General features: G+C 42.1%; 1 protein-coding gene across 2 annotated transcripts in view; it reads right to left on the bottom strand.

The window, feature by feature from the left end:
• The window catches only part of LOC106577140 (AT-rich interactive domain-containing protein 5B), a 67,373-nt gene that overhangs the window by 21,774 nt on the left and 29,790 nt on the right, over positions 1–15,809 (bottom strand). For both annotated transcript variants that reach the window (XM_014154904.3, XM_014154905.3), the window contains 2 exons: positions 1,759–1,889; positions 1,088–1,439 (listed from right to left, as the gene is read on the bottom strand). In XM_014154904.3, coding sequence (XP_014010379.1) covers positions 1,088–1,439; positions 1,759–1,889 — 483 coding nt within the window. The remainder of the gene's footprint in view (positions 1–1,087; positions 1,440–1,758; positions 1,890–15,809) is intronic.

Raw genomic sequence — 15,809 nt, 5'->3', positions numbered from 1 at the left:
ACAGATAAGAAACTTTGAGCCAGAGCTATAGCCTTGCACTGTGTAGAATATGCCGTTCAAATAAAAGGGGATAGATTGAAAGATTCATTTACAGTATTTTGCCTCTATCTACGCTGCGCTGTCTGCCCTACATTGTGCATTAGACGAAGTGGAATTGGTAGCTCTGTGTGCATTTCAGAGCCAATGGCTTAGAAAGGAAGATGTAATTGAATGGCTTCTGTTAACAATCACACAAAACGTGTAGGAGGCACATCAAAAGAGGACAGGAATACATGTGTATACCGTTCAACAATCCAGTGCTTTTAAACAGTCGTTATCTTAATTATAAACCACTCATGAAAGAAAATACCAGAAACACAATTTCCATAATAGGAAAGTTTTGCTTTGATAAATGAGGCTATTGCAGTGGCTGAAAGGAATAATGAAAGCTGATTGCGTCTGAGCATATTTTGAATTAGTTATGTTTTTTTTAAACAGTCATGTTGCCAAGGACGAGTTTAAACTGCATTATTGGGGGCTTTAATGAGAAAAGCATTATGATGTTGCTTGGTTTGTAATTCAGAACATGTACTGTATGTAAAACAGTTGGCATTATGCCTCGATACAAACGATGCTGCAGACTCAGTAACTACCGTATGCATGCATACTGAGCCACTCTCATACCATCTCAACCACAATGACCTACTTAAGAACTGCATCTTTGGTGTGCAGATGACATCTCTTTCTAAATATATACATGGGGTTATTTGTGAACCCGGAACTTACATTAATGTAAAACTTGTATAGAGAGAGTAACGTACAATACAAATTGCGTATTTTCGTATAGAGTGAATGCACCACAATGACGCATGGCTGTGCCAAGAAAATAATATTGAATGACCATTCTTGTATGGTTCTATATATAAGATATCATCTTCCCTAGCATGTGAAGCCTCATTGTTGAAACATCTGAGCGAGATGTGTTGCATGCGACGCTCTGACAGTGTGAGTAGAACCCTTATGAATGCACATATAATGCTTTTGACAGGTGTGTGAAGATCATATATCCAAAGCTTATATGAACATAAAATAAATATATTTCACTCACTCTGCTTAAATCCCAGGAAGGGGATCCTCTCAATAGGTGTGTCCCTCTCTTTCATGTACTTGTATAGGGCTACTAGGAAGGCCTGCTCGTCTGCACCACTCTCTTCTGATTGGTTCTCTTCTGGTTCTTCTTTCTCCTCCTCCACCTTCTCCTCCCTCTCCACCTTCTCATGCTTCTCCTTCCTCTCCACCTTCTCCTCCCTCTCCACCTTCTCCTTCCTCTCCACCTTCTCCTCCCTCTCCACCTTCTCCTCCCTCTCCACCTTCTCCTCCACAGATGCCTTTTTACAGATCCTGGGTTTGGCTGTTGTGCCCTTGCTGGTAGGAACTGTTATCTTGCAGTTAGGTTTTACCTGTAGGAAATAAAAGAGTGGAAGATGAAGGGCTTACACTCGACGTGAAGTGTGTGTGTGTGTGTGTGTGTGTGTGTGTGGGTGGGGGGGGGCTATTTAATAATTCTGTCAAAATAATTATATCCCCCACTGAAAAAAAAAGATGTCATCCATACAAATTGCGACATTTAAAAATTGAATTCAATCAATATGAAGTAAACTGAAGTGAATGGCGAAGGTGCATAAAGATGGAGGAATTCAGATATTTATGGTAAGTACATGGTGGCCGCCATCTTTATGCATGTCCGCAATTGAATCAAATGTTAGGTGGGTTGTATACCTTGGTGGGAGACTTGTTCTCTAGGGTGCTGGGTTCTTGGGGCCCCTGAGGCCCCTGACTGTGACCCTGGGAGTCCCTTCGCTGGGACACTGACAGCTTCTTCTTCCGTGGCCGACCCTTCAGGTTAGGGGCTGAGAAGATGGGGGAAAAACACACGCTGGTTAGTATCCTAGAGGCAATGTTTCTGGGGAAAGGAAGGCAACCACACACAGAGCCCAGGGAAAGAAGACAAGCAAGCTGATTCTTCTGGATCATTTGTGTAATAAGCACTTAGCAAATAAACATTTCCTTTCTATGTTGCAGGAGTGTAGCGTTAAAACTATATAAACAACTGAATAGCAATTCCCATCCTGTAAAGTTAAATCTATGAGAACACTAGGTCATGTTGTTGCACAACACATGCACCGATCTAATCATTATTCCCATTATTAGTTTCCTTGTAACTTGGTGATTTGAGACCTTCAACATTGCTAACAAGACATAAACATGTTTGATTGGACTTCTTTGTAGGCAGATAATTCCACAGTATACATTCATTACACCATAAAGTATTTAAAACCTCCAAAGTATTTGAACGCCCACATTTTACATTGAGCAACAACTGTATTGTAACACCTTGGCAGACTGCCTTCCCTGGTAACAAAAACAATGATAAACTCGAAGGAGAGAGGAGGCACTCGATTCGAGCCAGGTTCAGTCAAGTAGTTCAAAGAGGCATTTCGTGTGCAATTACAATTAAATCATGTCCAAGGTTAGAGGCAGCCAAGGGGAATAATTTTTTGCCAGATCAAATTCTCATCAAGGTTTGAAGGAAAAAAAACTTAAGCAAAACAAAGCCCAATGAAATCGAGGAGGAAGTAATTACAGGAGGTGAAAGCTATTGTGACTCAATGACCTTTAACTTCACGTTCTTTCCAAAACAGCCAGGGAAAAAGGCAAGGAAAATTACACCAAGATCTGCAATCAGCTTGGTAACTGCAAGTTTTCAGGCTACTTGGCTTTGCTGTACTGTATTTTTTCTCTCTCTTTCTTTCTCTCTCTATAAAGTTGAAGTCTTATAATAACATGAAATCCAATAGTGTGCATAATGGATGACTCATGAATGGTAATGCAAACGAGCTGACCTGAGCTCTACCTCACTTAGATTTGTTTTTCACCATGTATCATCAGTTTAAACAAGAGATTTCATATCTAGAACAGGCCTATGTAGGAATAACCCACTGGGCACAGAGGTCAGTTCAACGACTAGTTTTGATTTACATTTGGTTGAGTTGTCAACTATTGTGAATTCAATGTGAAATCAACAAAAAATATCACCATGACATTAGATTTCGGTTCAAAGTTGGGTGAAAAAAAATAGGAAATGCCTTTACGTTGACTACTTTTTGCACATTGATTCAATGTCATCACATACATTTTTGGGGTTGTAATGACGTGGAAACAATGTTGAATCAACCAGTTTTTGCACAGTGGGACGTGACTAAATAATCCTCTTGATGTGGGCCTTTTTTAGAAACCAAATCCGTAAACTCATGACATTGAGCATGTAACTCAGAGCGTATCGCGTAAAAACACTTTATGTGCGGTGCACATTTCACAGGTCAAATGCTGCAGATGTGAAGACTGGGAGTCAAAGGTTACATGCCCTTTATGATGACTATGGCTGAGATTCACAGATTTCCAGGTAGTGCTTTTAGAAGTGCGTTTGATTTACACTGCAGTGTGTCCAGGATTGAGGAGGTTGACACTTTAGAAACTGATAATGCAATTCATTCACAATTTATAACGTGTGATTTGGTTATAGTGCAAACCATTTTTCTGGGGCAGAACTAATCGTGTGTGTTAACTCCTCTGACTACATCAGATATTTGTCTTTGAGCTGATGCCATGGGTTTGACATGGATCTGCGGACATCTGTGCTAGTTAAAAAAAAAACATCACAAAGCTCCCCTCAGACTTTCAGGATATCGACTTCAAATGAGCCTCAAGGTCAAGTGGAGAAATGTGCGGAATCCTTTTATTATTCTGGGCCTGGATGCCACTGATCATGTTCCTTGATGGCAGTTAAATAAGGAACCCTCCTCACAATAACACACATGCATTATGTCTACTCTGGCCTTTTTTGGGTCAATGACCTGACTTAAGGTTGAATATGAAGGTTGCTGGTTTAAACCCCTTGAGGAATACACAGATGTTTAAATGGCCAGCTGTAAAAACTGGCAGAGATTTAGAGTGCAGGTCGAATACATAAGTTACCTTGGATAATAGCTTGCTCTCTTGGCATTGGCAGACATAAAGTAACCCCTTGGGGCAAATCCATCATTTCTGTCAATGAACAGGACCCCCGAGGCATGAAAGTCACAAGGAATTCAGCAGCGATGCAAGCTGACAACTTGATCTTTTGATGCAGTCCAACGCTCCTCTTAACGTCTGACAGTACCTTGTCTAATTTCTCCAATTCAATTAAGGGCTAGAACTCCATTATCATTCCGTGGACGGCACGTTTGAAAAAGCCCTTAGACACCTCCGAATGGTTTCTGAAGTTCCACATAGACAGCGCTGCCACAGGATCTGAAAGACTCGTCAGCAGTGGACATTCATCTGACAGATTTCCTGAGATTATGCAGCAATGAATAAAAAGAACACTGTAAAAAAATGGAATAACATTCAATCTAAATACTACCATGATTATGTCTTGATAGCTTGAAATTATAGATTTCATACACATACTGTACTCTCCTGTTTTGAACAACACTATTTAAATCTGAGCTGGCAATGGTAGAGCGATGGTGCAATATAACACTAAAATGCTTCCTCGCTAAAATAGTGCTGCTGCAACAACATCTTGTGAAATGCTGCTGTACTCAGTGAAATAAATCCACAACCACATACAAATTAGTTGCCCTCTTTACTGAAGCAATGCTGACGCAAGTGCCACTTTGACTTTCTTGGTCCAAAATAGCAACTTCTCTGTTTTTATTCCTACATGACTATGAAAGTAAATCAGGGGAGGGCCTATATTTCATTGACGTACAAATATGCTTTTGAAAGTCCGACATCTTCCCAACAAAAGGGAGAGATGGTTTCACTACAACCCTGTGACCCAAATGAGGCCAAAGTTCATACACAGAGAAGGGAGACACAGTGAGAAAGCCTGTTAGTTGCAGAACAACTTCATGTTTTGTCCTTCAGAAAATCCCCTCTGAGCACCAGTGTTGTTTAAAGTGCAGAGTACTATTTGAACAACAAAACAAGGCTAATGTCCACATAAAGTTGATTTATTTTTCAGAGAGGACATTAGTATGTGGTGAGCTAACACATTTGATCTGTGTTATTAAGTTATGAACAGCAGTCAGCGTCTGACTTGTCTGACATGCTAATAATTCTCACTCTGGCGTTTGACAGCTACGCCCCTCGTGTAGCCTCAGGCTTATTTCCATGCCTAGTCATTTAGAGAAAATGGTCAGAACATCAGATGCATCAAAATTGAAAAGATACGTTCTATTTACAAAAGAATACAAATTGTTACAGATGACACAGTTTTCAAAATAAACAGTATACAGGGTTTATTTATTATTATAATCTTATAGGAATTTAAGGTTTTTAAAAATGTATTTCACCCTATTTGTAGACGTTGCATGATAGTCGTGTACACTCGAATATTTGTAAGGTTCCCAGAAAAAAGTATTTGTTAGTGAAGAGGCCATGTAGAATATAAATGCAACCACGGCATAATACATCATTTAGTTGCTGAGAGCTATTCTAAATTTAATGAAGAATGTGGTTTGCTTATTCTCAGTGAACACTGGGGACGTTGAAACACAACACATAATGCCAAGCATGCAATCACTCGTTAGTGATTACTGTTCTACCTGCTCACTAACCAGAGAGAGAGAGAGAGACAGAAAGAGATTAGGATGGAGGAAGCGGAAGGTGGTTGAAAGAGACAGGATTTGCATACATATTTTTCCTTTTTCATTTCCATTATTTCCACTTTTAGTGAACAGCCATTATTCATGATTCACCCATTATTCAAGCATATGTACAACTCTACAGCAAACAACCTTTCTTTTTTTTAAATAACAGCACATAAAATCCCTACTGGAAGCAAACTTTCTGATTGTGTATGTTTTTCCTGACATTTTCACAGTCACTGAGTCTGATGTGTTTGAAAGGGGGCTCTAACAGAGGGCAGCTCACTACTCCTGACGCAGGTCAGGACACAGTATTACATGTACTCTAGGATTAAACAGACTTCTACAAATGAGCTAAATCCCCCAGTGAACAACAGCCTAAGGTGGGGCCCACCCAGCCTTAAGGTCTTAACCTAATGTTTACACAAGTATATATCTCTCTTCCATATACATTGAGCGTACAAAACATTAAGGACACCTGCTCTTTCCATGACAACGACTGACCAGGTGAATCTAGGTGAAAGCTATGATCCCTTATTGATGTCACTTGTTAAATCCACTTCAATCAGCATAGATGAAGGGGAGGAGACAGGTTAAAGAAGGATTTTTAAGCCTTGAAACAATTTTATGTGTGCCCTTCAGAGGGTGAATGGGCAAGACAAAAGACGTAAGTACCTTTGAATGAGGTATGGTAGTAGGTGCCAAGCACATAGGTTTGACTGTGTCAAGAACTGCAACTCTGCTGCGGTTTTCAGACTAAACAGTTTCCTGTGTGTATCAAGAATGGTCCACCACCCAAAGAACATCCAGCCAACTTGACACAACTGTGGAAAGCATTGTAGTCAACATGGGCCAGAACCTTGTAGAATCCATGCCCCGACGAATTGGGGGTATTATTAGTATTAGGAAGATGTTCTTAATGTTTTGTACCCTCAGTGTATGCAGGTTGCCTTTGATCCTCATTTAGAAATGTCACACAGTGAGGGTAACATAGAGAGGCGTGGAGTAAGGGAGATGGGGGCAGCACTGTGATTTTATAAAAATGTATTTGATCTTTATTTGATCTTCTCTCATCCTCTGGCATTATGTTTCACATGTTATTCACCAGCCAACCTCCTAATTTCCAACAAATTGTGTATTATGTGGTCCTTTCCATTTCCTCAAAGACGATTCCTTCAGTACGCTGACTGACAGGGGAGGATGAGTGATCATTATCTCTCTAACAGAACCCGGGCTTTTTTGCATTCCTATAGTCTTTGTAACTCATATAAAGCTTTGCCTTTGGATTTCCTTTCATCTCTGTGGTTTACTTATACTGCAGGAGCTCAGAGATGTGAAATATAGTGTGACAAGTACAGAAGTATGCTAGTAAGTGCACAGTGGGTCGTTTAGGTAGTTAAACAACGTGACAGCTTGTTATCCCTTCAGAGCTTAATACTGTATACTGAGATGGCTTCCAATTGCCTCTTTATGTAAGCTAACGACTATCATAATGCTCTTATCAAGGAAATTAAAAATACAACAAATCTCCATTTGAATAACAATAAAAGTCAATGCAACAATAGCCATTTTCAAATGCTCAAATTTCAATATGTGACAACCGACAACACCCTCTATCCTTTTATTTTGTCACAAGAATTTGTAAATTAAATTCTGCCACCATCCTCGATAGGTCACATAAATTCAATGTGAAATCGATTCTATTTCTGGGACTTGTATAACCGCACACAGCAAATATAATTACATGAGAAAATGATTGCTATGCCCAACAAACGTCAACTGTGGAACATTAAAAACCTATTATCAAAGGGAACAATTTGCCAGATATAACGTGGAGGGCAAATCTAGCCATATGTTTATGAAGATGGGGACCAAATGCCAGGTAGTAATTATCAATCATCATCAAAATCCAGTCAAAACAGCAGGTTGCCTGGACCCCAGTCCCCATGGCAACAGGCCCACATCGCAGCATGTATGTTTACAGGAAATGAAATAGTGCCTTTTCAGTTGAGCCTCTTTCTTCCCTACCTCACAGGTGAACGCAGCATTTAACTACATTGTCCTTAAAGGAAAGATCCACCCAAAACCAGTAATTCCTATAATGAACAGTGTTAAATAACACTAATATGTGAGAACAATATTCTTTGTGAACAAATGTTTAATTTTGGCATTGTAAGGTTGGTAGCAACGTGAAAATCTTTGTGGAAATCTGTTGCAACTCAAGTTGACTACACAACCCACAATGCAATGCTCTCTCTATGCTCTGGCCATAGAGATCCTATAGGTTGTTATCAATAAAATGTCACAATAAGGTGCAGAGTGTTCGATTTGCCTGCTGGCGGGCAAGGAGACCCCCAGCTTTGCTAAATCCATTGACAACTAGATGCCGTTTTCAAGGGATTGGCAAATAAATGGTAACTATTTGGTTGTAATGGTAACTATTTGGTTGCAATGGTAACTATTTGGTTGCAATGGTAACTATTTGGTTGCAATGGTAACTATTTGGTTGCAATGGTAACTATTTGGTTGCAATGGTAACTATTTGGTTGCAATGGTAACTATTTGGTTGTAATATCATCACCTCGATCTTGAAGAGCATAGTCAGAACTACACATTTCTGATTATTCCATACAAAACATTTGCGCACATTAAGCTATCATCAGAGTTATACAGCAAGTAATTGCATGCACCAAAGTCAACATGATCATTAAACATCAATTGATCATATAACTTCAGCTATGTGAGGGTTGATTCACGATATCTCTAAATATTGGCCACCATTAACTGGATATTTGAGTGATATAAAATAAAAATGAACTATTAAAGTATGAGTGGTTTAGGTTAATTGCTGCTGACAGACATGATAGGCTACATTTTTTATTTTATTATTTTAAAAAAAAAATTCACCTTTATTTAACCAGGTAGGCCAGTTGAGAACAAGTTCTCATTTACAACTGCGACCTGGCCAAGATAAAGCAAAGCAGTATGACAAAAACAACAACACAGAGTTACACATGGGATAAACAAACATACAATCAATAACACAACAGAAAATCTGTATACAGTGTGTGCAAATGAAGTAAGGAGGTAAGGCAATAAATAGACCATAAAGGCGAGTAATTACAATTTAGCAATTAACACTGAAGTGATATATGTGCAGATGAGGATGTGCAAGTAGAAATACTGATGTGCAAAAGAGAAGAAAACAAAAACAAATATGGGGATGAGGTAGGTAGTTGGTTGGATGGGCTCTTTACAGATGGGCTGTGTACAGCTGCAGCGATCGGTAAGCTGCTCTGACAGGTGACGCTTGAAGTTAGTGAGGGAGATATAAGTCTCCAACTTCAGTGATTTTTGCAATTCGTTCCAGTCATTGGCAACAGAGAACTGGAAGGAAAGGCGGCCAAATGAGGTGTTGGCATTGGGGATGACCAGTGAAATATACCTGCTGGAGCGCATGCTACGGGTGGGTGTTGCTATGGTGACCCTAGCATTACTCACCATTGCGACCTGTATGCTCTCGTTGGCTGGTCCTCGCTACATATTTATCGCCAAACCCACTGGCTCCAGGTCATCTATAAGTCTTTGCTAGATACATTGATTGATGGACCACATCACATTGGCTAGCTAGCTAATAACAGATCACGTTAATATGGCTAGTTAACAAGCTAACTTTCAGGGGATAAACTAGATGGCTATATTGTTAGATTTGCTTGCCATTTATAGTGGTAATGACAGAAGTCCGACTGACAACTTTGACAATGTCAGGCTCTTTCCAAAAGCATAATCTCTGATGAAGCAAGCTAAATATCACATATTGCTATCTAGCAACCTACATGCCAAATGGATACGCTACCCTCAAGTATCTGAAATGACATGATAATTGATGTTTACTGATCATGAAAAGCATGCAGTTACTTTCTGTATAACTCTGATGATTGAGCTTTTAAATGTGGAATAATCTGAACTGTGTTGTTCTGACTATGCTCTTCAAAAGGTGGTTTTGGTGGAGCTGGGTGTCTCCTTGCCTCCCAGCAGCCAAATTGAACACTATGCATGATATTGTGATGTTTTATTGATAACGACATATGAAATTACTAGAGGAGCTATGTCATAAACCAGGGATCATCAACTAGATTAAGCCGCGGGTAATTTTTTTCTTGAGCGGATGGTTGGGGGGCCGGAAAACATAATTGCAAATCATTTGTAGACTGCAAATTGACAGCAATAATCCCAAACAGATCAAATATTTTACTAAAACATCATAATTTCCAACCTTCCTTACATGTTTTTTTTTTTTGCACAGAAAACTTGAGGGGAGACAAAAAAAAAACGAATAAAGACCGCCAGTTAGGAAACCCTGTCATAAACCCTCAAAGTTCCAGAATGGGGGGGAAATGGAAGCCTTATTTTGTACTCAGGGCACCATTAGGAATGAAACCCTGGTCTCAATTGGGCTATCCTGAATAAATAAAAGTTAATACATTTCTTGGAAAGCTGTGAATGATATTAAACATCTTCTCGTTTACTTTTTGTATTTTTCGTCTTTTTTGTGTATATTTCTATTTATTTTCAATCTCTTTTCAATTTTAAAATTAAATATACCTTCTGGTAACCCACCTCACCCAATGTGACACAGATACACTATTTTTTAGACCTTATAGCCAGACCCTCCATCAGAAGCTAGCCATCAGAAGCTAACCAGTTAATTAGCTACTAGCTATTTATTCATTGTTAGCCACTGCTAGCGGCCTTTACCTTCTGCACAGACACCAGCCGTTTGTTTTAGGCTGGATAATACTTGCCAGCCTGCCAGTATCGGACTGTTTTCTCCACTACAACGCCGGATTTCTGCCGTACACCCTGGACCATCACTCCTGATCATCACAGCTAGCTAGCTGCCACCGAGTGACCCAGCCCCGAAGCTAGCCCTGAGCCAGGCCCACCTCCCGGCCTACTCTGTGATCACTCGGCTACTCAGCCGATGCCTCCTGGACTCTACCCCAACACGGCTAGAATCACCTACTCCACCAGATCCTTGCCGTAAACTCTGGACCTTTGCATCGGATCATCGCTTCTAGCTAGCTGCTACTGAGTGGCTATAGTGGCTAATGCCCCTGCCCCGAAGCTAGCATCAGTTAGCCGCGAGCCAGGCGCATCTCCCGGCTAGCAAACAAAATTACTAGTACTACAATACCTCTTTCGCCATCTGGCCCGGACCCATTGTCGACACGGCGCCCCGCCGTACCACCACGACTGGTCCGCCGACGTAACTCCATCCTCTGTGCCCTCAACCAGCCTTTGCCGGACGTCGGAGCAGATGCTTCTACTTACCCCGGCCTGCTAACTTTAAACGCTGTGTCTCCCGCGTGCTAGCGTAACGACTACCCCGCGGCTTCCCTGTTCCATCTATTGCTGTTCACTGGACACTATGATCACTTGGCTAGATAGCTGATGCCTGCTGGACTGTTAATTAATCACGGTACTCCATTTTGTTTATTTTTGTTTATCTGTCGGCCCTAGCCTCGAACTCAGGCCCTGTGTGTAGTTAACCGTCCCTCTCTGCCCATTCATCGCCATTTTACCTGTTGTTTTCTTAGCTGATTAGCTGTTGTTGTCTTACCCGTTGTTGTCTTAGCTAGCTCTCCCAATCAACACCTGTGATTGCTTTATGCCTCACTTTATGTCTCTCTCAAATGTCAATATGCCTTGTACACTGTTGTTTAGGATAGTTATCATTATTTTAGTTTACTGCAGAGCCCCTAGTCCCACTCAACATGCCTCAGATACCTCCTTTGTCCCACTTCCCACACATGTGGTGACCTAACCCAGCATAACTAGCCCGTCCAGAGATGCAACCTCTGTTATCCTCACTCGGTTCCTGAGTTTACCTCCACTGTACCCGCACACCACCATACACCTGTCTGTACATTATGCTCTGAATCTATTTTACCACGCCCAGAAATCTGCTCCTTTTATTTTCTGTCCCCAACGCACTAGACAACCAGTTTTGATAGCCTTTAGCTGTACCCTCATCCTACTCCTCCTCTGTTCCTGGGGTGATGTGGAGGCTAACCCAGGCCCTGCGTGTCCCCAGGCACTCTCATTTGTTGACTTCTGTAACCAAAAAAGCCTTGGTTTCATGCATGTTAACATCAGAAGCCTCCTCCCTAAGTTTATTTTACTCACTGCTTTAGCACACTCCGCCAACCCTGATGTCCTTGCCGTGACAAAATCCTGGCTTAGGAAGGCCAACAAAAATTCTGAGATTTCCATACCCAATTACAACATTTTCCATCAAGATAGAACTGCCAAAGGGGGAGGAGTTGCAATCTACTCCAGAGATAGCCTGCAAAGTTCTGTCATACTTTCCAGGTCTATGCCCAAACAGTTCGAGCTTCTAATTTTAAAAATTAATCCCTCCAGAAATAAGTCTCTCACTGTTGCCGCCTGTTATAGACACCCCTCAGCTCCCAGCTGTGCCCTGGACACCATATGTGTATTGATTGCCCCCCATCTATCTTCAGAGTTCGTTTTGTTAGGTGACCTAAACTGGGATATGCTTAACACCCCGGCAGTCCTACAATCTAAGTTAGATGCCCTCAATTTCACACAAATTATCAAGGAACCCACCAGGTACAACCTGAAATCCGTAAACATGGGCACCCTCATAGATATTATCCTGACCAACTTGCCCTCCAAATACACCTCTGTTGTTTTCAATCAGGATCTCAGCGATCACTTCGTCATTGCCTACATCCACTATGGGTCCGCGGTCAAACGACCACCCCTCATCACTGTCAAACGCTCCCTAAAACACTTCTGCGAGCAGGCCTTTCTAATCAACCTGGCCCGGGTATCCTGGAAGGATATTTACCTCATTCCGTCGGTCGAGGATGCCTGGTCGTTCTTTAAAAGGAATTTCCTCACCATCTTAAATAAGCATGACCCTTTCAAAAAATGTAGAACTAAGAACAGATATAGCCCTTGGTTCACTCCAGACCTGACTGCCCTCGACCGGCACAAAAACATCCTGTGGCGGACTGCACTGGCATCGAATAGTCCCCGCGATATGCAACTTTTCAGGGAAGTCAGGAACCAATATACAAGTCAGGAAAGCAGAGGCTAGCTTTTTCAAACAGAAATTTTCATCCTGTAGCTCTAACTCCAAAAAGTTTTGGGACACTGTAAAGTCCATGGAGAATAAGAGCACCTCCTCCCAGCTGCCCACTGCACTGAGGCTAGGTAACACTGTCACCGCCGATAAATCCACGATAATCGAGAATTTCAATAAGCATTTCTCTACGGTTGGCCATGCTTTCCTCCTGGCTACCCCAACCCCGGCCAACAGCTCCGCCACCCCCGCAGCTACTTGCCCAAGCCTCCCCAGCTTCTCCTTCACCCAAATCCAGATAGCAGATGTTCTGAAAGAGCTGCAAAACCTGGACTCGTACAAATCAGCTGGGCTAGACAATCTGGACCCTCTCTTTCTAAAATTATCCGCCGCCATTGTTGCAACCCCTATTACCAGTCTGTTCAACCTCTCTTTCGTATCGTTTGAGATCCCTAAAGATTGGAATGCGGCCGCGGTCATCCCCCTCTTCAAAGGGGGTGACACTCTAGATCCGAACTGTTATAGACCCATATCCATCCTGCCCTGCCTTTCTAAAGTCTTCGAAAGCCAAGTTAATAAACAGATCACTGACCATTTTGAATCCCACCGTACCTTCTCCGCTGTGCGATCCAGTTTTCGAGCTAGTCACGGGTGCACCTCAGCCACGCTCAAGGTACTAAAAGATATCAAAACCTCCATTGATAAAAAACAGTACTGTGCAGCCGTCTTCATCGACCTGGCCAAGGCTTTCGACTCTGTCAATCACCGTGTTCTTATCGGCAGACTCAACAGCCTTGGTTTCTCAAATGACTGCCTCGCCTGTTCACCAACTACTTCTCAGACAGAGTTCAGTGTGTCAAATCAGAGGGCTTGTTGTCCAGACCTCTGGCAGTCTCTATGGGGGTGCCACAGGGTTCTATTCTCGGGCCGACTCTTTTCTCTGTATATATCAACGATGTCGCTCTTGCTGCGGGTAATTCCCTGATCCACCTCTACGCAGATGACACCATTCTGTATACATCTGGCCCTTCTTTGGACACTGTGTTTACTAACCTCCAAACGAGCTTCAATGCCATACAACACTCCTTCCATGGCCTCCAACTGCTCTTAAACGCTAGTAAAACCAAATGCATGCTTTTCAACCGTTCGCTGCCCGCACCCACCCGCCCCGAGTAACATCACTACTCTGGACGGTTCTGACTTAGAATATGTAGACAACTACAAATACCTAGGTGTCTGGTAAACTCTTCTTCCAGACTCATATTAAACATCTCCAATCCAAAATTAAATCTAGAATCAGCATCCTATTTTGCAACAAAGCCTCCTTCACTCATGCTGCCAAACATACCCTCATAAAACGGACTATCCTGCCGATCCTTGACTTCAGTGATGTCATTTACAAAATAGCCTCCAACAGTCTACTCAGCAAATTGGATGCAGTCTATCACAGTGCCATCCATTTTGTCACCAAAGCCCCATATACTACCCACCATTGCGACCTGTATGCTCTCGTTGGCTAGTCCTCGCTACATATTTATCGCCAAATCCACTGGCTCCAGGTCATCTGTAAGTCTTTGCTCGGTAAAGCTCCGCCTTATCTCAGCTCACGGGTCACCATAGCAACACCCACCTGTAGCATGCGCTCCAGCAGGTATATTTCTGTCACAGTATCCACAGAAGGTGGCGCCCCTCCTCGGTCAGGCGGCGCTCGGCGGTCGTCGTCGCCGGCCTACTAGCTGCCACCATCTATGTTTCTGTGTTGTTTGGTTTTGTCTTTCTAGGTCTGCACCTGTTCCTTGTTTGTAATTAGTGTGGGGGTATTTAGTTTGTCCGTTTTGTTCAGGTATTCGTGCGGGATTGTTTTGTGTCTGTTGAAAGGGTTTTCGTATTTCACGCTGCCCGTTTTTGTGGAGCTGTTTGTTTATTGTTGCCGGGTTGCGCCCCGTGCGCTTTATTGTTTTGGAGCTGTGCTCCTGTCGGGTGGGTAAGCGCACTCAGCTTACGTCTGCATCTTTCCCCTGAAGGTGTTAATAAACATCTTTGTTTTTGGGACCTCCGTCTCCTGCCTTTTGACTCTGACCCTTTCCGCTACCTGATAGTTGTGACAATTTCACTGGTCATCCCCAAAGTCAACACCTCCTTTGGCCGCCTTTCCTTCCAGTTCTCTGCTGCCAATGACTGGAACGAATTGCAAAAATCACTGAAGCTGGAGACTTATAGCTCCCTCACTAACTTTAAACATCAGCTATCTGTGCAGCTAACCGATCGCTGCAGCTGTACATAGCCCATCTGTAAATAGCCCACCCAATCTACCTACCTCATCCCCATATTGTTTTTATTTACTTTTCTGCACTTTTGCTCACCAGTATTTCTACTTGCACATCACCATCTGCTCATCTATCACTCCAGTGTTAATTTGCTAAATTGTAATTACTTCGCTACTATGGCCTATTTATTGCCTTACCTCCTCACGCCATTTGCACACACTGTATATAGACTTAATTTTTTCCCCTATTGTGTTATTGACTGTACGCTTGTTTATTCCATGTGTAACTCTGTGTTGTTTGTGTCGTACTGCTTTGCTTTATCTTGGCCAGGTTGCAGTTGTAAATGAGAACTTGTTCTCAACTAGCTTACCTGGTTAAATAAAGGTGAATAAAAATAAATCCAATTATGATACAATATAGTACTTGTTGCATTTACAACTTGTCTAAGTCCTGTCATTAACTGATTTCAGCCAGTGTATGGCTGTTGATTGACTGCATCGTAGCAAACTAACAAACATGCATTGCAGATAATTCTCCAAATTTTACACAATATCTTATCACAGCACTGGCAAACCATGGTTGACCAACTCCCTGACCAAAATGGCTGACCTTTATCCCATCATATGACGGTTCATGTCCATTCTAGTATTCTAATTCCTAACCCTATACTCCAAGTTGATATTCAGTAATAATAAGGAATTCCCCTTGACCGGCCCACAAATTGGGGAAAACAAACATTCTTGCACATTGACCCCA

Source organism: Salmo salar, chromosome 18, assembly GCF_965601325.2.
Source record: "Salmo salar chromosome 18, fSalSal1, whole genome shotgun sequence".
NCBI lineage: Eukaryota > Metazoa > Chordata > Actinopteri > Salmoniformes > Salmonidae > Salmo > Salmo salar.
Note: the sequence above shows the minus strand (reverse complement) of the source record. Positions and strands in the feature narration are given on the sequence as shown.